Source organism: Vigna unguiculata, chromosome 9 (assembly GCF_037176805.1).
Source record: "Vigna unguiculata cultivar grain cowpea cultivar isolate G323 ecotype 2 chromosome 9, ASM3717680v1, whole genome shotgun sequence".
NCBI classification, from domain to species: Eukaryota; Viridiplantae; Streptophyta; class Magnoliopsida; order Fabales; family Fabaceae; genus Vigna; species Vigna unguiculata.
This window is the reverse complement of record NC_140800.1, coordinates 5,635,461-5,656,538: the sequence shown is the minus strand read 5'-3', so window position 1 is coordinate 5,656,538 and position 21,078 is coordinate 5,635,461. Positions and strand designations below refer to the sequence as shown.

Sequence of the window (21,078 nt, the reverse complement as noted above, 5' to 3'; positions counted from 1 at the left end):
TTAGTTTGACCAGATTATGTTTCTTTTTGTTAATATTTAAGATATTTCATTAGGTTTATTTTATAAAGACGATCTTCATAACTACGTAATAGTTATACAATTTTAAAAATACTAATAAAATTACTTTTTTTTTATCATTTTGATAATTCTTTCTGGGTTTAAGTAGTATTTTTTTTCTATAATATTTATGGGATTTATTTAATGTGATATTTTTTTTTTCAATTCAGCTTTTATTTTATATAAAAAGATTCAATGGGATCTTTTTGTTAAATTGGTGTTAGTATGATTTAAAAGATTATGGATTATCATACGTCATTATTTTGTTATTTTTTCATGTTTTTTTTCTCAATCTTTGTTTTCAGATTTTTTTTTTCTTTTACATTTATTTTGTTTTTTTTTCAAATGCACCAAAGCTTCATCTCTCGATTTTCTTCATCTTCCATTAACGCAACTCCACCTCTTACAACTGCCACTCTCATAAAGCTACATTGACTTTTGCCCTTCATGCCTTTGTGCTCAATCCCAACTCCTCATCCTCTTCCATTGTGGCATATAAGTCTCCAAGCTCTTTCTCCATCGCAATTGTTGTCCTTAAGATAATTTTATGCTAGTTAAAAAGGCTATTTATGCTGGCTCTAAACCTTACATAGATATGGTGGTAAAGAAAGTTTTTCCTTTCTATGTCATTATAGACTCAACCAACATACAAAGTGTATCTTTTTCTTCTTCCTTTTTCATTTGTTAAGATTTCTTGTATTGTAAAAATATGATTTTCACTATTGGGACAATTTTTTCTTTGTAAAACTTGTCTCTTCTCTCGTCATTGCCTTCTCGCCTTCGTCCATGCAAGGATCTCTTCTATTGAACCAAGTGAGGAGGAGTTATCATTGCTACTATCAATGTTTCTCTCATCGACGAACACATGAGTTCTTTCTCTCAAATTTGAGATCTTAGATCCAACTACCGCACCACATCTCCATCGAGCTCCACCATCGGCTCTGCCCACAATTGCTACCACACTTACAACTAGAGACACCACCAACGTTGAGTATACAACTAGAGACACCACCAATAATAATCACAAGTTTTTTTTTATCAATTAACACTACAAAATTAAGAATAGATTTGTACCATCTCGATCATCCAGGATTTGATATTCGAAGATGGATATTAAACATCTAAAAGTTGATCTAAGTTTAAAGATAAAAAATTAAATCTAAATTCGTCCTATATTTAGTTTAAATTTTACTAACAAAAAGAAAAATTAAATAAATAACGATTATCTTTGTATCTTCATTTGCTATTGTTATCTTGGTAATATTTATCTTTTGTGATTATTATTGTAATTGTATATTCCTTTTTTTTTTAATAAAAATAATTTGTAAACCGATTTATCTATAAATAAAATAGTATCTCCACCACTCACAAAAATATTGTGACGTATGTATATTTTATTTTGAGTCAAAAGAGTTATTTACATATTTTGTTGTACTATTTTTTACCGGAAGAAGATTATATAAGATTTCTAGTACTTCTTGTCTCAACGAAATCAAACACGAAGATGTTACAAATTTTACAACAAACTTTTTTTTTTATAAATACGAAAGTAACTCAAAAGTAAAGAACCCTTGTAATCTTTGACTTAAAGTCTCTATACTTTAAATCATAACATATTATAGTACAAATTGTTATCCTATATCAAAATACCATGATGATTAAGAACTATCATCAAATTATTTTATTTCTTAAATGACATTTATTTATGGATATTCTAGAATCATTGATGAAATATTACTTTAAGTGTTCTGAACAATCATGTTCGTACTAGTGTATAATTCATCTCCTGGAAGTTAATAATTATCACGTAAAGACTTCACTCTTTTAAGAACTGATATAGAAACCCTTTCTTTTGAACACTTATTTTTCTTAATATGTTAATCTTATTTACAATAGAAAATGAAATTTGTATGGGTTTATATCACACTATTATATTTACAGTGGAAAACACTGAAATTCAAATAATTATTTTTCCGAACGCGTACACTTGTCGCATAGTCTTAGCACAATCTTAATCAACCAACCAATGAAATTTTTGAGCAAAATATATAGGTTAAATGAATTGGCAATTCAATCCACAACCGTCAATTTATTTGATTCCAGGAATCTTGAGTAGGAAGTGTTTCATTAACAAGCTCAATGAGTAGTAGTATTAGTATGTTGATTGATTATTCATAATAATAATAATAAATAAATAAATAAATAAATAAAGAAATAAAGAAATAAAGAAACAATATGGGTACATTCGTAGGTGTTATCGCTGTCATGCGGGGACCAATGTTACATCTTTGCTTTTGTTGCTACAAACCATAAGATTCTTAATTTCTTACCCTTATTCGCTCTCCCTCTCAACCCTCATCTGTCACTCATTCAAGAACTAACAACCAAACCACACACCTACAACAACCCTTTTTACAATTTCAACACTCACACACGCCACGTGCCACCATCCCCACCCAAGATACCTTCCACGATCATGCCACGTGTTCAAACAGGCCCAAATCCGTAATTGCACCGATACAAAAAGGCCCTATAAATAACAGGTTCAAGCGCAGAGAATGAAGGAAATAAGAGAGTAGGAGGTAGGGAGAGAGTGATCGAATAATTGAGAAAAATCAAGCGAGTGGTTGTTTTTGGTCCCGGCAGGACCAGGGAATGAATAGAGATGAGAAGTTTTCGGCTGAAGAGAACTGAACTAAGTGGCCAAGCCAAACGCAGAATCGGCGGCAGAAATTGCCACCGGAAGCACGTGGAAGACGGGTGAACTACCCCACAATTTCTCTTCAATTTCCCTTCCCCAACCCAAATCTGTAAAAAAATATCACTTCTATATTGTAATTCGCAGCACTGCTGGTAGTAGTAAAAGAAGTAGAAGTAAAAGGAATAGTAGTGTTTTTGTATATTTTGATGATCATGGCCGAGAAAACCAACGGCGGCGAGGCTAATAACCCCATGCTGCTCCACGGGAAGTACGAGCTGGGGCGGCTACTGGGGCACGGTACGTTCGCCAAGGTGTACCACGCGCGGAACCTCAAGAGCGGAAAGAGCGTGGCGATGAAGGTGGTGGGGAAGGAGAAATTAATAAAGGTGGGGATGATGGAGCAGATCAAAAGGGAGATCTCGGCCATGAACATGGTCAAGCACCCCAGCATCGTGCAGCTCCACGAGGTCATGGCCAGCAAGTCCAAGATCTACATCGCCATGGAGCTCGTGCGCGGCGGCGAGCTCTTTAACAAGATCGCCCGCGGCCGTCTCAGGGAGGAGACCGCGCGCCTCTACTTCCAGCAGCTCGTCTCCGCCGTCGACTTCTGCCATAGCCGTGGCGTCTACCACCGCGACCTCAAGCCGGAGAACCTCCTCCTCGACGAGGACGGCAACCTCAAAGTCACCGACTTTGGCCTCAGCACCTTCTCCGAGCACCTCCGCCAGGACGGCCTGCTTCACACAACGTGCGGCACCCCGGCCTACGTGGCGCCGGAGGTCATCGGGAAAAAGGGCTACGACGGCGCCAAGGCTGATATCTGGTCTTGCGGTGTAATCCTCTATGTACTCCTCGCAGGGTTTTTACCCTTCCAGGATGACAACCTTGTTGCCTTGTATAAGAAAATCTACCGCGGTGACTTCAAGTGCCCGCCGTGGTTTTCATCCGAGGCACGCCGCCTCATTACGAAGCTCCTCGACCCGAACCCGAATAACCGAATAACGATTTCGAAGATCATGGAGTCGTCCTGGTTTAAAAAACCGGTTCCGAAGAACGTGATGGGAGCGAAGAGAGAAGAGTTGGATTTGGAGGAGAAGATTAAGCAGCAGGAAGAATGCAAGTCCACGACGATGAATGCTTTTCATATAATTTCGCTTTCGGAGGGGTTCGATTTGTCGCCCTTGTTCGAGGAGAAGAAGAGGGAGGAGAAGGAGATTCGGTTTGCGACCACACGCCCCGCGAGTAGCGTGATTTCGCGGCTGGAGGAGGTGGCGAAGGCGGTGAAGTTCGACGTTAAGAAAAGCGAGACCAAAGTGAGGTTGCAGGGTCAAGAGCGGGGTCGGAAAGGGAAGCTTGCAATTGCTGCGGATTTATACGCCGTGACGCCGTCGTTTTTGGTGGTGGAGGTGAAGAAGGACAACGGTGATACCTTAGAGTACAACCAGTTCTGCAGCAACCAACTTCGTCCTGCGCTTAAAGACATCGTGTGGAGGACTTCTCCTTCTGAGAATCCTACACCTGCTTGAACCGACACTTCTCCCATTGTTGTTAGAGACATTGAATTTGGTTCCGTTCTGCTGTGTTTGTTTGTTTGTTCATTATTGTTTGAAGTGACGATTGAGAGTTACTACTGAATTATTTGCTGGCTTCTTGTTCCAAATCTGTGTTTGGGTATGAGTCCAATGCATGTGTGGCATTAACCTGAGTGGGCAATTGCGGAAAAACAAGATAATGAACAGGAATCGACATGAAGGTATCGAAGTACATGTGCTGTGGATGATGTTGTTCTTATGTTGCCGTCATTGTCAATGTTTGCAAATTGATTGGTGTGTGTTGTGTGGTCATGCTCGTGGCAGCCTTATTACTTTTTTTTCTAAAATTTTAACTTTTCAATAAATGAGTCCACTTCTACTTTAATTGGTCTTAATTTTAACATACATATAAATCTATATATCGTATTTAAATTAAAATTTCAATAATATACATCAATATTTTTAATAATAAATTTATTAATATTTTATACTACTACCTAATACCTAATATGATAGGAACTCATTCTCAATTTGATCTAGTTTCAGTTTTCAGGAACAATAATCTAACCAAATAAGAAGAAAATGATTTTTCTAATGCAATTTTCATTTTTTTTCGTAATAAAAAAATATAATAGAAAAGAAGTGTGAAATGAAAACTAAAATAAATCCTGAAAATGTAAAAGGCCTGGGTATAATTTTTAAACATCATTTCTATAAATTTTGTAAAAATGTTAAAAATAAAATAGGTTAATTATTGCCTTTATCAACAGTGATATGGGCAGAGTTTTAATAAATTAACACTTTCAATAGTGAATAGAGATGCAAACCATAGTTTGTAAGATCACTAAATATCTCTTTTTAAGGATGTCTACAACTTTAACCCTTTATACCATTAAATTTGATACTTTTACTTGATGATGTAAATGATTTTATTCACAAGAAACAAGTATCTAAGGTTGAGTTTTATGTTTAAACAGGATGATGATTTTTATGTTCCAGGATGTTTTGTTTGAGGGGTGGATATTGAAGAACCAACAAAAAAAGAAGTCTTGAGGAAACTTTATCACCCACACCATTTGAACAAACTTTTTACAAACAATTTTCATAGAGTATACAATAGAAAAGACGAGGACAAGACCATTATGATATTCACCTTGATAAAATGATTTCTTTTTTTATCAATATGGCATAATTTGCTTTTGAAATTATAAAAATCATGCAATTTAAAAAAAAAATATCAAAATTGGACAAGTCATGTGTGAGTCTAAAACGATTTTGCTAGTGTTCTTACCTGACTTGGATTTTTGTATATGCAAGACATGTGACAAGGTCTTTGAAGTATCTTTGTAAAGTAGGTTAGTCGAAGAAGATCTACATGCAAAAGACTTTCCAATGCTTAAGTAAGAGATTTAGGAGATCTCTTAAAATATGAGAATGTTTATCGTGAGTTATACTTTCTAGTTGAACTCTTTATAATGACAAATAACCATCTCATGAATGAGAGGCCACAAAGGCTATATGACTTGAATGTTCACTATGGACAACAAGTGTCAAGTTTTAAGGATGCATTAAAGTCTCTTCTTAAATCAGATATGCACAGCTAAATTTAATATGGCAGGACTTTTTTATTTTTTGTAAAATCAAAGTGATGTCATGTTAATATAACTTCAAGTTAAATTAAAAAAAATATTTCAAACTGACATGACTTCTTCCTTATGAAGTCGTGTCAACATAGCATAACTTGTCCAATTTCTAAATCTTTTAAAAATATGCATTATTTTCATAATTTCAAAATCAAATTACTCCAAATTGATACCAAAACATGATAAAGTTGATGAAAACTTAATAAAAATCATAATAGCTTACAAAAGCACACATTATAGGTAGATTTGATTGAAAATAGAAAGAGTGGATAAATTGGACCACTTGCCTATTTATATAGTTCTCTTGTGATATTTTATATTTTTATATTTAAATGTTGGAGTCTTAAGTTGTTTGTGATGTTTTTAAAAGTATTGGGTCTATGGTCATATGTAATTTATGCAATTGTCAACAATTAATCTAATCTTTTTCTTTCACATTTTATTTTATTATCTACAATTTTATTTTATTTTGTGCTAAGGGGATAAAAAGATGTTTTTCTTTTTTATGTAGATTATTAATATTATCAAAGCTAAAAAAGAATAAAATAGATTATTGATCAAGCTGATTCAAATCTTGAATAATGAAATTGTGAATGCGTTACTGTTTGTATTTGACATACTTGAAATTTTGAGAATCGTGAATACAGTAAGAATTTATTTTACATTAAGAAACATGGTAGTTTTTAGTCTTGATAATTTTTTGAAAATGTTTTGAAAATATTTCAAGAATATATTAATTGATTATTGCTTAATATAATTAATTATTTTAAGTAACATCATCACTTATCTTTAGTAATATTTAATTATGCTAACGTGATTTGGAAAACACAATTGTGTAAATAATTTATTAAACCATATTTTAGCTTGTGCAATTAATTGATTGTCAGAAATAACTAATTAAATATTGTTGTATTTCTAAGAGCAGCATAAAACAAAATAATAGATTAACTCCAAACATAATCAATTAAATTCTTTCTGAAATGTTTTCTACAAATCGTTTTCGATGTTCTTTTGGATAGTTATCAATTGCTTTCAATAATACTAATTTCATATTTAAAAGAAACGTTTCAATATATATTTTTCAAAGAAATCAATTTGAGGGCAAGTGTTATGAAATTTCTTTTATGCTCTTTGATTCACATATTTGGATATTCATCATATATAAGTCACATTTTTTTTCTTTATGTTCAATCATCTCTATTCAATGTAAGATTTAGATTTAAACTTAAAAGATTTCGATATTAGATTCTTTATCAATATAGCTTAGGTAATCTATCATTGTTTGAAGTATACACTAGTTTATGATGAACTATTGAATTAAAAAATAATTACATATTATGATTTAAAGGATTTTTTTTGAGTTTAAAGTTTGATTTTGAGGAAAAAGAGTTAATAAAGTGTGGTAGTACACGAAAGTGATTAAGATAAAATATTTATAAAATACACACACAAAAAAGAGAGAGACGTGAACACTTTTAGCACATGTGGCTATTGTTTTTTGGTTTTTGATTATAATATTAAAGATGAATAGTTAAATATAATGTTAAAATAAATAAAAAAATTATTAATAACAATTAAAATTGTCTCATTTTTTAGTGATTTATTTCTAGGTAATCATTCCACTAATTTCTTGCTTCTTTCTTTCTCTGTCAAAGGGCATAAATTGTTAAAAAGATACACAAAATATTATTTTGATACTCATTTTTTTCTCGCAATCTTGCCCTCTGTTTTTCCTCTCTCCGAGTCAAATATATTTACATAAAAATCAATAAAGTAGAGTATGAGATGTTCGTGGCAAGTAACGTTCATATTTGTTGCCGTGCTTGTTTGAATTACGAATCAATGTTAATCTGTATCATAACAAAACAACAAAAGGGCTGCATTTTAGTAAATAAATAAAAAAGTATTAGTATTTAAAGATGATTTTAATAATTATTAAATTAACAGAACAATATATATTTTAATATTCTTTTTTACTTGATATTTTATTTATTTATTTTACGAAGGTATATTATTTTGAAGTAAATAAAATGAATTGGTGTGATTTATGTGGTTGAGGTAGTGCATTAAATTATTGTTAGTATAGATACATTGTGGGAGCCAAGTTTGATTGGTATTATTATCCATAGCAGCCTAATTTGACTAGGGAGCCCAATAAATTTCTTAATATAAATTTTTTTAAATAAATTTTGGCATGTATGTTTAAGGGAAAGTAAACAATTTGAAAATATTTTACTTATAAATAATTCACTTAATTTTTTGTATTTGATTTAAGACTCTTAGCTTTTACCTTAAAGATAGACATAATCCAAAATTTCTTAAGATAAAATTATTTAAATGAACTTTGGCATGTTAACATCACTATGATGGTCTTTCAATCATATTCACACCTCAATTTATCCCATGCAGTCATGTCAAAAAAAAAAAGATATAAAAGAGTTAAGAAAAAGAGTCATAAAGTTTGTCCCATGTGTTCTTTATCTTTCATATGAGAAAAAACTACCACTATAGAAGAACAACTTGAGACAATATAAGCATATGTTACGAATTCTCCACGGCACAATGGTTTAATCCGTGAAAGCCGTAAATACTAATATTCAATAACATTTTAATCAATAAGGAAACATTATTTACCCATCTCTCTTTATGTATCGTATAAGATTTTCTATATATATGATACACATTTTAGTATTATCTATATAATAATAGTAATAGTATGTAATAATAATACTAATAATAATATTAATAGCAATATTATATAATAATAATAATAGCAATCGTAGTAGTAATAATAATAATAATAATAATATATAATAAAAATAACAAAGTATTAATAATAATAATAATAATATAATAATAATAATAATAATAATAATAGAAAGATTGCGACCGGGTAAGCTCAATTCTTTTTCTGCAACTCCATATTTGTTATCTGTACCACCTCCATATATTTGGTCTTTTAACTTTTTTTTTAAATTTTTTTAATTAATTGAAAAAGGTGCAGGTTAGGTCGACATAAAAATTTTATTTTATAAAAAAAATTAAATAATATGTGACATGTCGTTAGTCATGTAAAATATACATTGAGAATATAGGAATCATACTAATTTTTTTTTTAAAGTATAAGGATTATACCAAGTTTTGATTATGGACTATTTTTAATTTTACGTAATATGTAAGGAATTAAAACATATCTTTTTTAATATAAGTAAGATAATAAACTATTTTTTTTAAAGAATAATAAAATTTATGATAAATAAAATATTTGATGATATTGTAATTAGAGGTACGATCTTATGAATTCAAATTAAATATTAACATCCTTGTGTTATTTTGTTTATCATGACAAAATTCATTTATTTCGATTAGTTCTTACAAAACTAATTTAATTATTTCTAATGTAAAATAAAATAGAAAATATTGACCGAAAAGAGTGTTTGTATATTGTTTTGATATGATATTATTTTACATAATATTTATTCTCACTTTTCTATTCTATTTGTGCATGAAAAACAAATTTAAAGATATCAATTAATATAAGGACGTTGGTAGTTTGACACCAATACTACCATTTGACACTCATATAAATTAATATTTTATTAAGAAAAGTTGGCGTCAAATGGTAATTATTTGGGAATGATGGTGTCAAAGTAACTTTTTCCTTTACATAAATGTAGACATCAAATTATCCAAACTCATTATGTATTATCCTTCTTAAGAGCATCTATTTCCTCAACATTGTGCTTCTTCAATAATGATAGCTCTCACCGAAGCTTTAGCAACAAGGTCATCTCATTTGTGTTGCTACTAGATGGTTTTATCACCGATTACTTGTCATGGTTTGCTATATTTCTAGTGGAAACCATGCGATCTAAGCAAAACTTTGCTTCCACAGTTAGCGTCAAAAGTCTTACATAGCTAAAATGTACAAGTTAGATCCACGTGTCTACTAATCAATTCCAAAATCCCCTTCCTCTTGCAGGGTCGGGATCTTCTAGGTTCGCAGGGCCGAAATCTTCAAGGTCTAAAGGACCGAAATACCCACAAAGACATTTTGACACTCAAGTCAACTATATGTAAGAATTAATAAATATGGAGTAATTACACGTCTATATCTCCTAAACAGTGTCCCTTTTGTTCTACTTTAATGGGTCCTTGCTTGAGTGAGCCTAAATTGAATAATAGGCTAGACTTAATTTAGATGCGTTTAGGATACTCTAATATTTTGTACATCTTAAATCATTTATAAACTAACTTTATCTCGTTCTAATGTGCTAATCAAGCTTATGTAGATTTTCCTATATGATGTTATTTTGTGTTGATGACATCATCTATGTCATATGCTTTAGACAAATTTTGATTCATTCCATCACTGTATCTCTCATCTCGAAGGAAAAAAAATTGGCAGTAGTAAGTTACCCCGTTCTGAATGCCAAAAGGGGCCATTTAAAGAAGAGGGAAAACATGCAGAAAAATATGCATGGAAAATAATAAACAAGAATCAAACAATAAGATGTTAATTATGACAGCAACCTTAGTGAATATTTAACTCTTTCGAAGAAGCAGCTACTGATTTGGAAGGTTTTCATACCAATCTTTTTCTCTTTTTAATATGATTAGTTATTAAAACAACTCTAGAGTTGTGTCCAAAGTCAATCCATTTCACTGGACCATTTGAACAACTTTCTGTTTCCTATCAGTTTTTTTCTTCATTGAATGCACTTTACATATATTATATATCTTATATGTGATCTCCAAATCAATTTGATTCGACACTTTTCTCTACAAGTTTTAAAATGTTTTGAATTGAATCCACAATGCCCCCACCACCAATGAAGGTTCATTACAAGGAACAAACCTGCAGAATTTTTTGGTGAGATGTGTAACTCTCACAATGATGTTGTTGTTGCAGGCAAAGTAATTGAAGAAAGGGATCTACCAAGTAGGTTCTGTAGAAAAATTGTTTGCATGTTCTTTTGCATGTTTGGCAAGGAAACCTCAATTAACACAATTCCTTTGAAAGCACAGTAAAATATAGTACTAGATAATCTTAGAAAAAACATTGTTTAAACAATGTGATGTGGCCAAATAGAACATTATTCAGTTGCATTAACTTCTATTCTCATCATACAGATGGACGTTTACCTGATTTATTCATTTAAGCATTTCTTGTTCTTGTAAAGCAATTTCATAAATATCTCTGCATGAATAGTTTAGTAGAAGATATGCCATTTTTTTGTTAACATAGACAGTGTTGGGTTTTTTCACCAGAAAATATCGGAAAGATTCAGTACCAATCAACCATAAACATTTCATATAAAAGAGCCAAAAACACCACTTATAACCCAAAATATTAAGCAAATACTTGCATTAAGGCATTACTTTGTATGTTCTTCTTTGTTATATATTGTTTTTCATGCTTATTCCTTCTCAAAGTAAGACCACATTCATACTTAGAATACTAGTCGATAAAATATAAAACAGAACAATGAATGTGAATTAATAATAATTGTGTATTTGAGATGAGAAATTAGAGGTGAGATTAGAGCAGTGGGGAGAGAGTGAAATGAGCAAGAGGGTCCAAATCATCACAACCTGGCTGAGAGATGAAGTGTTAGAGTTAGCAATGAAAAGGTATAAGTGTGAAACTACTGGTGCATATGGCATAGACAGTGACACTTGCTACCTATGCCAGCATGCAGAACTTGATTAAAAATAGGATATCTGTGTCATCTAGGATTCCTATCCCAGCAGAAGCATAGTTTGCCTAAACCAGAAGCCTTTCTCCATATTCCCTTCCCAACAATCATCTCCAAAATTCACATACCTTACATGAATCAACAATCATCTCCGAAACTCATATTAAAAATTGATCTTAAAAGATTATGTTTGACTTAAAGTATAATTCTTGAAATATTTCAGATCATTAAAAGTACATCCTAACAAGATTTAATATTTGTTCTACTTATCATGTCATCTTGTTAGGTTTATATAGAAGGTGTTTCACTAAGGAGAACAAACACTAATGAAACTTGAGTCTAACCACATAAAGCATTGATATCACTCTCAATCCAAAACTTATAAGACAATGAATTTATGAGTCTTTATTTTTATACATTGCTCTACTTTCTCATTTCTAATCAATATAGGACTTAGACTCACACTTGGATTCCTAACACATCTATTATTTGACCATCTATTAATATATATTTTCATGTTTGAGATTCGAGATGGATAGAATTCGACAGTAAAGAAATGTGCTGGAGAGATCTCGCAGCTACTAAAAGTATGACAAATTTACTGTGTATAAGTTTATAAGTGTCCATGGAGGAAATATTAGGACAGGTTTTGCCGGGGACATAAGAGGGAGAATTAGCACTTGCTGTTTTTGGCCGGCTTAATCATGGTATAATTGTCACTGTTATGGCCTTCTTTCAAATGATGGAGTTATTTAGCAATAAAATCCTACGTTAACATTGGTCATATATAACTGGAAAGTTAAGATACTCATAAGTTTTCTAGTTTCAACCAATAACAAACACAGTGATTGAATTTGTTACCTTGTTACTTTATCTTCGTACCGATGTAAAATGCAACTTTTCTAAACACCACTTATCTAATTGTACACATGCAATATCTATTTTCTTTTGTGGAGAATTTCAGATATTCAATTTTAATATGCTACTTATAAATTGTGAGTATACACTTTGTGTAGTAAGAATTAATATGCATCAACTGTTAACTGGTTTGATGTGTTAGTTTGATTATATTTAATCCCTTTGTAAAAGAAGGAAGTGTTTTTAATACTGATGATGAAGACATAAGAAATCAATATTCGGCTAAAAAATATCAATAAATGAGACACAATGATAATTAGAAAGTTCTTCATTTTAAGGACAATGGTGTGTTCTATATGTACTACACCAAACAATAATTCTTATAGCAATTATTTACTTATTTAGCGGTAAACTATCATCTAATAAACATATGTGATAAAAGTTGCTAGTATAAAAAGTTTCAGTAAAATGTTGACGCCTAACTTTTATTTAGTTTTAACTTATTTTAGTTGTTCGTTTTATGCATATGAAAAGTGAAACATTTTTATACTGTAGCTTATTATGTTCTATTTGTGTGTGTGTGTTTTTTTTTCTTTGTGGATATTTTCTTTCGCCACTTTTTCTCACACAATCTCGCGTGGATATTTGTAAAAGAAATATTGTATACACATGAAAAATATTTGGTTTTGTTGTGTTTTAATGTTTCTTCCCTACTTCGCATATCCTCCATTTGTGAGATAGAATCTTTTTAAGACTAACTATTACAAATATTTTGAGGTGACGAAATGAGCATTAAGTTCATTCACTTTTATGTTACGTGATTAGACAAATCTCATCTGAAACCTAGAAGCGTGACAAAATATACTCCTAATGAAATGCAATAGCATAATAAAAGTTATAATTAATTGGAACGCATTAAAAGAATGAAAAGGGAGAGCAACTTGTTATTTAAACGGAAATGCAAAAAGGAAAAAGAGAAAGAAGTACACTAAAAATTTGAAAAACAATGAACAAAAGAAAGCCAAAGCGACAGATAATAATAATAAAGAAAAGGAAGACGGAGGTTGAAAGTTAGCCTCAGCCAAACAAAGTCTAGGTAAATACGGCGTCGTCGAGTCGACCCCTCCGTATCCCTGACGCCTTATTTTCGTAGACTTTAACGGCTCTTTGTAGAAAAACACACGTCACTTTCTGTCCTTTGCCACTTTATGTTCTTTTTTTCTCTCTATTTCACACCCAAACGCCGTCATCACGGCTTCGAGACGGAGGCAGCGTCCTTCACGGCGCCCTCGTTGCCCACCACGGCCGACTGCACCGTCAGCACGGACATGCTCGGAGAGGACGGGCCTTCGCCGTTCGACGCCACGGCGGGGTTGGCGTGTGTGCCGGGGGCGCCGTTCGTCGGAATCTGGGTGCTGCCGGAGGCGGCGTTCATCAAGGGGTTCCTGGTGTGACACGTGGCGGTGGAGATCGCAGTGGCAAGAGAAATTGGCATGAGGCAGAGGCCCTTGCCTTGGAGATACTGCATGGCAGAACCCATGTCCTCCTCCATCAGTTTCGCCACCTGGTGCTCCGTCATGGTCAGGCTGTCGTTCGAGGTTGACGCCGCCGTTTGGTTGTTGTTGCCGTTGGAATTCGGCGCGAGAGCACCGCCGCCGTTGCCGTTCGCTTGGATGCAGTCACCGCCACCCTGCAAACACAAACCGTCACGTGACCATGGGGTTTTAACGGAAGTAAAAAAAAAAAAAAAAGAAAAAAAAAGCGCGTGTGCGTGTGTGTGAAAGAGAGAGACATAGGGGAATCTGAGAAAGTGGATACGCGTGCTGCTTTTGGATTGTCGTTTTGTGGTGATTGAGAATTTGAGTATTGAAATAAGCCAAAGCCAAGTGAAAATGTTGGGTGGGTTGGTGGGGCTGTGGGAAAGACTCTCCTCTCTCCGACATTTTCATTCATGGTGCGCAGTGTGTTCCACATTTTCTTCATCACTTTTTTTTTTTGTTAATTTTTTCTTCTTATAGAAACCCTCTCATGTTTTCCTTCAATTTTATCCTCTCAAAGTTTGGTCGATTATGGTAGTACGGACACCTAATAGTTGTTAAATTTTGTAATTAATTTGGAAATTGTGTAAGAAATGATGATATTTGTAGAGTAATAACCTCAGAAGACATATCAGCAACAAGGGGTGCGACAGCAGCTGCACCGCCCAATCTGCTCATGCTCAGAACCTGTAACCCAAACAATGACACGATTTATTTATTTATTCACGACAGAGGAGAGTGGAATTTAATAATCACAACACCATACTTAAAACCTGTAATTAAATAATGAAGTCCATGATTAAAATATGCGGATACTTGATGCTGATGAAGAATAAAATCAAATTAAGAAATATTAGCACAAGAGTAAAACCCGGGAAGAGCACCTTGACTTGGAGCTGCAGGAACTTCACGTAATCGATGATCTCATCTAGCATCGATGCCTTGTCTGTCTGTCATTCCACAAACCAAACAAGGATTGACCCGTTTATTTTTACCATATAATAATCACAATAATAACACTAACAATTCTGCATAATCATAATTAAACCAAACATTGTTCTTTCATATCTTATGTTATGTTATGCCTATACTACCCCTCTGTACGTATGACTCAGAAGTCAGAATCGCAACCCTTCTTGGTTGGTACCTAGCGTGAGCAGTGATGAGTGAGCGATGTGGGGCCTAACCCCTCTGCTATCCAGCTTAGTATGTTAAGTACGCACGGAATCGCATGATGAGCAGGCAAGACAAACGCTCACAGCACCTCCGGAGTGCGACGTTACCATCTATTCTTTTCTTTCCAGTTTCCATGTTACATTAACTTCGATATACACGACACCAACGTCAAAACAACTCGTATATTCATTCTATGGAGATGACCCATTTGTCCCATTTACACACCAAAACTACTGTGCCTTCCGTTTCAATTTCTTTTAATTAACTCAAATTAGATCCATAAATATTATAATAAACAAAACTGAGGATGAGCATTTACCTTGTTTGCATTGGGAACCAGTTCCTGTAGGGCTTTCATTCTCTCTGCGATTCTCTCCCTTCGTAACTGCCACAAACAACATATCCCACCAACTCAGTAACCAAAACGCTGATGTTCTTACTTAACTGCCCGGGAACAAGCAGAAAAAAAAAAAGACCTCTCTGTTTCTTTATTTTCCTTACTTAATTCATAATTTATAAACCCTAACCATGGAGCAGTTTATTATTGTTACAAGCATGACATGTTCGATGTCTAAGAATTAAAGAAAGCCTAACTACCGAGTTTATTATTCAATCTGTCACTTATCACTACCAGTTCTACTGAACAATAATGGATTAGGATATTATACTCTACCTAAAGCGACGACCTCAAACTATTGGGCTCCATTACCTAAACATCATATTTAATGAAGCCAAGAATTAAAGCCAGAGAGAAAAACAGCGGGTACCCTTTCAGCGATGCTGTGTGGGTCCGTGGCTTGACCTCTCCTTGCACGAACCCTCTGCCTCGGCTGAGCCGCCGCGCCACTCGCCGGAGCTTGGTTCGTTGCGCTGCCCCCAGTACCCGGCGCACCGAAATTTTGCCCTTGCATCGGATTAGAACCTCCCTGTAATTCAAACAAAAAAGAAATTACCGTCGACGATTCACAGCAAAACTAAACAACAGTGATTATTTTTGTTTAAAATTAAAATGACAAGCGCAAACCTGAGGATGTTGAAAATGCTGAGGCTGGTTGGAGGCTTGACCAGCGCCATGCAGAGATCCGGCAAAGCCGTTGTAGAGAGCCTGGACCGAAGTCTCACCGCCCTACGGAAAAAAAAATAAAATTAGGGATAAATGTAGTGTAGAAGAAGGAAAGGGGGAGTGAGGGAATAGAGGTGTACGGGATTGGGGGATTTGAAGGAGGAGGCGTCGACGACGACGTCGTTTTGAGGTAAGGAAAGCGGCATGTGAAGGAGCGGGGAGTCTCTGGACATGAGGAGTTGGTGCTGGAGCATGAGAGCTGCGGCGGCGTTTTTGGTGGAGGAGGCGCTGATCTGGTGGTTGCGGAACTTGGAGGCCAAGGCGGAGGGTTCGTCGTAGGGGAAAGCGACATTATTATTGTTAGTGTTATTGTTGTTATCGTTGTCGGAGGGAGTGGTCTGGTCGGAGAGGGTATTGGGGTCCCAGAAGGGCTTGTTTGGGTTGAGGTCGGGCCAGGAGCAGGAGGAGAACATTTGGTCGAGGAAGTCATCGTGAGAGGTTGGGTCGAAGTGAGGGAGTTGCAGTGGTTGTTGGTGGTGGTTGATGTGTGAATTTTGGATCTGGTTGGTGGCGGTGGTGGTGGTGGTGGCGGTGGTGTGGAGGTCCTGGAGCGAGATTTGGGAAGAAGAGTTGAAGAGGGAGTTTAACCCTTGCATTTCTCTGCTACAGGGCTGCATAGTTAGCAGAGAGTGATGATGAATGAAGGGTTCAGAGAGGGAGTGGGAATGGAGAAGAAAACATTGTGTTTGCGAGGTTTTCGGTTTCGGCCTTCACAATCGGAAGCCAGTTATGGTTCTGCGTAGTGTGTATCCAACTTTCTCTTTACTTTCCACTCCATTTTTTTTTTTAAATAGGAGAAGATGAGCCGTCTCCTAAAAAATTAATTGATTAATTAATTAACTAATTAAAGTAAATTAAGGGTTTTATTTCTTAATGCCGGGGTAATTTGGATTTTATTCTCTATATTCTTTTTGTTTATCCTAATTATTAGTAAGTAACTTCGATTCTGCCCTGGTTTATTCCAGTATCTCAAAAGTTCTAAATCTCTTCAAAGTTGAGGATAGTAGTTAGTTTTTTTTTTTTTTTTTTAACGTCTTAATTCATTTGGAAAAAAAAAATTGACACTATTTGACAATTAGTATAAAGATAAAATATTTTTAATAAAAATTAATTTTTATATTTTCAGAAATAAGAAAAAATAAATAATTATAAAAAATATTATTAAATGACAGTAAAAAATAATGATGTCAAAATATCATTATTAATCCTTTTATAATATGATGGAATAAAAATAATGATTACAATCTATATACTATCAACTTCAGCCAGAAAAATTATAATAAAAGATTCTACTTCAAAGTCAAGATTCCTCTTCGAAGCTACTAAATACAGCTAGCAATTATACAACCGAATAGTTACTAGAGAGTTTATAAACACCTCGCTTTCCATTAATCTATTAATAAAATGTTTTTAAGTACAAAAATGTAAAGCGAACCATCCATAGAGTCTGACCCTAGTGTGTTATGTTAATATACTTCAAGTTTTGACATTGTGATTATATTTGGGAATATCAAAGAAAATTTTTGGTAATTTTTTTTTTTCTTAACGGGAGCCTTGCTGTCGTATTGAAAAAGTTTACATCACTTGATAATCAAAATCAATTATATCAACATTTAATAAACATACTAATTCGGTGAAAATAATTTCCATTACTTTTGTACCAACTATATTAACATATTATTTAAATATCTCTTAAGTTTAAGTTAAATTTGTAAAATTTAATCTATATAGTTTCCATTTTCTAATCAGTATAAGAAACTACTCTATCATACAGGAGGAACGTTTAGAAATTATGATTCTCACAATTATGTTATTAGAAGAGTTTAAGAACTTACCTGGATCCATTGCAAAGTTCTCTTGATCAATGTTTTCCCTTCTCTTACTTCTCTTTAATGGCTTCTTGATGATATAGAATTACCAAGTACGAAGTCTTCTCCTGTCAAAGTCACATTTCCTTACGTTCTCTTGAAACGTAAAACTCTACCGCTTTTTTTAGGAGCAACTGTCATTTTATTCTTTTAGTATTTTAAAACTTTAATAAAATACTATAATACCCCTATGAAGTGAGAAGTGAGGGAATTAATTTAATAAGTCTAAAATAATCCCCATAACTTTAATAACTTATATTCTAATAATCATCACATTAGAATCTTTACATTAAAGTTATTTTTTAAATTACATGAACCAAATATTAAATTAATATATAATTTAACATTCTCCCACTTGGTTCATGTGATGACTTGAAGATCCAATATTAAACTTTAAGTGCGCACCATTCATTGGAATTATCAAGTCAACTTTCTTTAATAATTGAATTCGATGATGGATCATGGCGGTTGCAAGCTATTCAACAACATGGTTCCTTCCATGTATCACAAATCATCTAACTCAATTTCACTTTAATTATACTATAACATGTATCTTTATTTTCCTTTTCAAAGATACATCCTGTCATTCCATAAACTAAACAATAATGTATACTTTTAATTGTGAATGACAAATAAATGAACAGAAACATAACTATAATTGAATTCACAAGTGTTAAACAAAGAGAGCATTTTTGCAATAATGTATATATACCAAATTACATTCATAACAAGGACTTGTTCATAACACCCATCCTTTCAACATGACCAATAAATGTTTTGGGTGGTAAGCCTTTAGTTAATGGATCCGCTATCATTAAATCTGTACCAATATGCTCAATTAACACTCTACGTTTCTGCACTTCTTCTTTGACCGATAAGTACTTCAAATCCATATGTTTTGCACCTTTCGAGTACTTATCATTCTTAGAGAAGAAAACAGCTGCAGAATTGTCACAATAAATCCTTAATGGTCTAGCAATACTGTCAACAATGCCAAGCCTTGAGACAAAATTCCGCAACCACAAAGCATGAACAGTAGCCTCAAAGCATGCTACAAATTCAGCCTCCATGGTGGAAGTAGCAATAACTGATTGCTTTGCACTTTTCCAAGAAATTGCTCCTCCAGCCAATAGATAAACATATCCAAATGTGGATTTTCTTGAATCCACACATCCTGCATAGTTTGAATCCGAGTAACCAATCACTTCAAGATTATCTGACTTCTTGTAGGTGAGCATATAGTTCTTGGTGCCTTGTAAGTACCTAAGAACTTTCTTTGCAGCCTTCCAGTGGTCCATACCGGGATTACTTTGATATCGACCCAACATACCAACAGCAAAACTGATATCCGGCCGAGTACAAGTTTGAGCATACATCAAACTCCCAACCACTGATGCGTAAGGAATTGACTCCATGGCCTTTCGTTCCAAATCATTCTTAGGACATTGCATTTGACTAAATTTATCCCCTTTCTGAATTGGAACTATTCCAGCAGAGCATTTATCCATTCTGAATCTCTCTAATACCTTGTTAATATATGATTTTTGAGACAATCCCAACAATCCTTGTGATTTATCACGAAATATTTCTATTCCTATCACATAGGATGCCTCACCCATATCTTTCATTTCAAAGTTATTAGAGAGAAACTTCTTTACATCATGTAACATGGCAACATTATTAGTAGCAAGCAGAATATCATCAACATATAGGACTAAAATTACAAACATGCTCCCACTAACCTTCATGTAGATACACCGATCAACAGTGTTTTCTACAAAACCATATGATGTGATGGTATCATTAAACTTGAGATACCATTGTCTAGAAGCTTGTTTTAGTCCATATATTGACTTCTTTAATTTACACACCATATTTTCCTTTCCATCGGAGACAAAACCTTCAGGTTGATCCATATATATTTCTTCCTCTAAGTCACCATTTAGAAAGGCGGTCTTTACATCCATCTGGTGAAGCTCTAAATCATAATGAGCCACCAAAGCCAAAATAATTCTCAAAGAGTCCTTTTTAGAAACAGGAGAGAAGGTCTCTTTGTAATCAATGCCATCCTTTTGAGTAAAACCTTTGGCAACAAGTCTGGCCTTATATCTTTCAATATTGCCTTTTGAGTCACGTTTGGTCTTAAAGACCCATTTACAACCCACTTGTTTATAACTTTCAGGCAATTCTACTAGATCCCAAACTTGATTGTCATCCATTGACTTTAACTCTTCTTTCATTGCATTGAACCACTTTTCAGAATTATCATTTTCCATGGCTTGTTTAACTGAGATTGGATCCTCATCAATGCTTAAGTCACATTCATGTTCAATAGAGTAAACCACATAGTCATCTGAAATAACTGGTCTCTTTTGCCTTACAGACCTTCTTAATATTTCTTCTTGTGGTTCCTCTACCATTTCCTCATTAATGACTTGTACATTGTCACTTGGTTCATTATCTATATGTTCATTTTGTGGTATTGGAACATCAACTTGTTGTCTCTGCATGTTGTGTGACTGTGATACAACAAGAGGGATAACAACTTGAGAAGAGACATGTGTAGAAACATTACTGTTAGTCTCTTGAATGTCCACTATACGTGATTTATCACTCCCACTGAACTGGCCATTCTCAATGAACCTAGCATTACCAGACTCAACTATTCTTGTACTATGGTTAGGACAATAGAACCTATATCCTTTTGACTTTTCAGGATAGCCGATGAAGTAACCACTAATGGTTCTTGCATCAAGCTTCTTTTCATGTGGATTATATATCCTTACTTCTGCCGGACATCCCCAAACATGAAGATGTCTTAAACTAGGTTTCCTTCCAGTCCATAGTTCAAAAGGAGTCTTAGGAACTGCTTTACTAGGAACC

At 33.9% G+C, this 21,078-nt stretch overlaps 1 protein-coding gene and 2 pseudogenes across 2 annotated transcripts; 1 reads left to right on the top strand and 2 right to left on the bottom strand.

Moving 5' to 3' along the window:
- Window positions 1-2,613: 2,613 nt before the first annotated feature.
- LOC114163026 (CBL-interacting serine/threonine-protein kinase 6 pseudogene) lies at window positions 2,614-4,675 on the top strand (annotated as a pseudogene). Its single transcript, XR_014984566.1, has one exon. The product of XR_014984566.1 is annotated as a CBL-interacting serine/threonine-protein kinase 6 pseudogene (transcript).
- An 8,730-nt stretch (window positions 4,676-13,405) lies between these two features.
- LOC114163890 (bHLH transcription factor RHL1-like) lies at window positions 13,406-17,100 on the bottom strand. Its single transcript, XM_028048262.2, has 7 exons — window positions 16,408-17,100; window positions 16,229-16,330; window positions 15,972-16,130; window positions 15,524-15,589; window positions 14,913-14,978; window positions 14,647-14,715; window positions 13,406-14,180 (listed from the first exon to the last, which is right to left on the bottom strand). Exons 1-7 carry the CDS (start codon window positions 16,942-16,944, stop codon window positions 13,740-13,742), a joined length of 1,440 nt encoding a protein of 479 aa, XP_027904063.2. The 5' UTR covers window positions 16,945-17,100; the 3' UTR covers window positions 13,406-13,739.
- A 1,817-nt stretch (window positions 17,101-18,917) lies between these two features.
- LOC146883476 (secreted RxLR effector protein 161 pseudogene) lies at window positions 18,918-19,703 on the bottom strand (annotated as a pseudogene).
- Window positions 19,704-21,078: the final 1,375 nt, after the last annotated feature.

Coding starts and splice junctions, on each gene's coding strand:
- LOC114163890 (XM_028048262.2), bottom strand. CDS start 16,944: ATGCAGCCCTGTAGCAGAGAAATGCAAGGGTTAAACTCCCTCTTCAAC. Junction 15,590..15,971: donor CACACAGCATCGCTGAAAGG/GTACCCGCTGTT, acceptor TGTTTGTGGCAG/TTACGAAGGGAGAGAATCGC. Junction 14,181..14,646: donor TTGCTGATATGTCTTCTGAG/GTTATTACTCTA, acceptor TTGTGTTTGCAG/GGTGGCGGTGACTGCATCCA.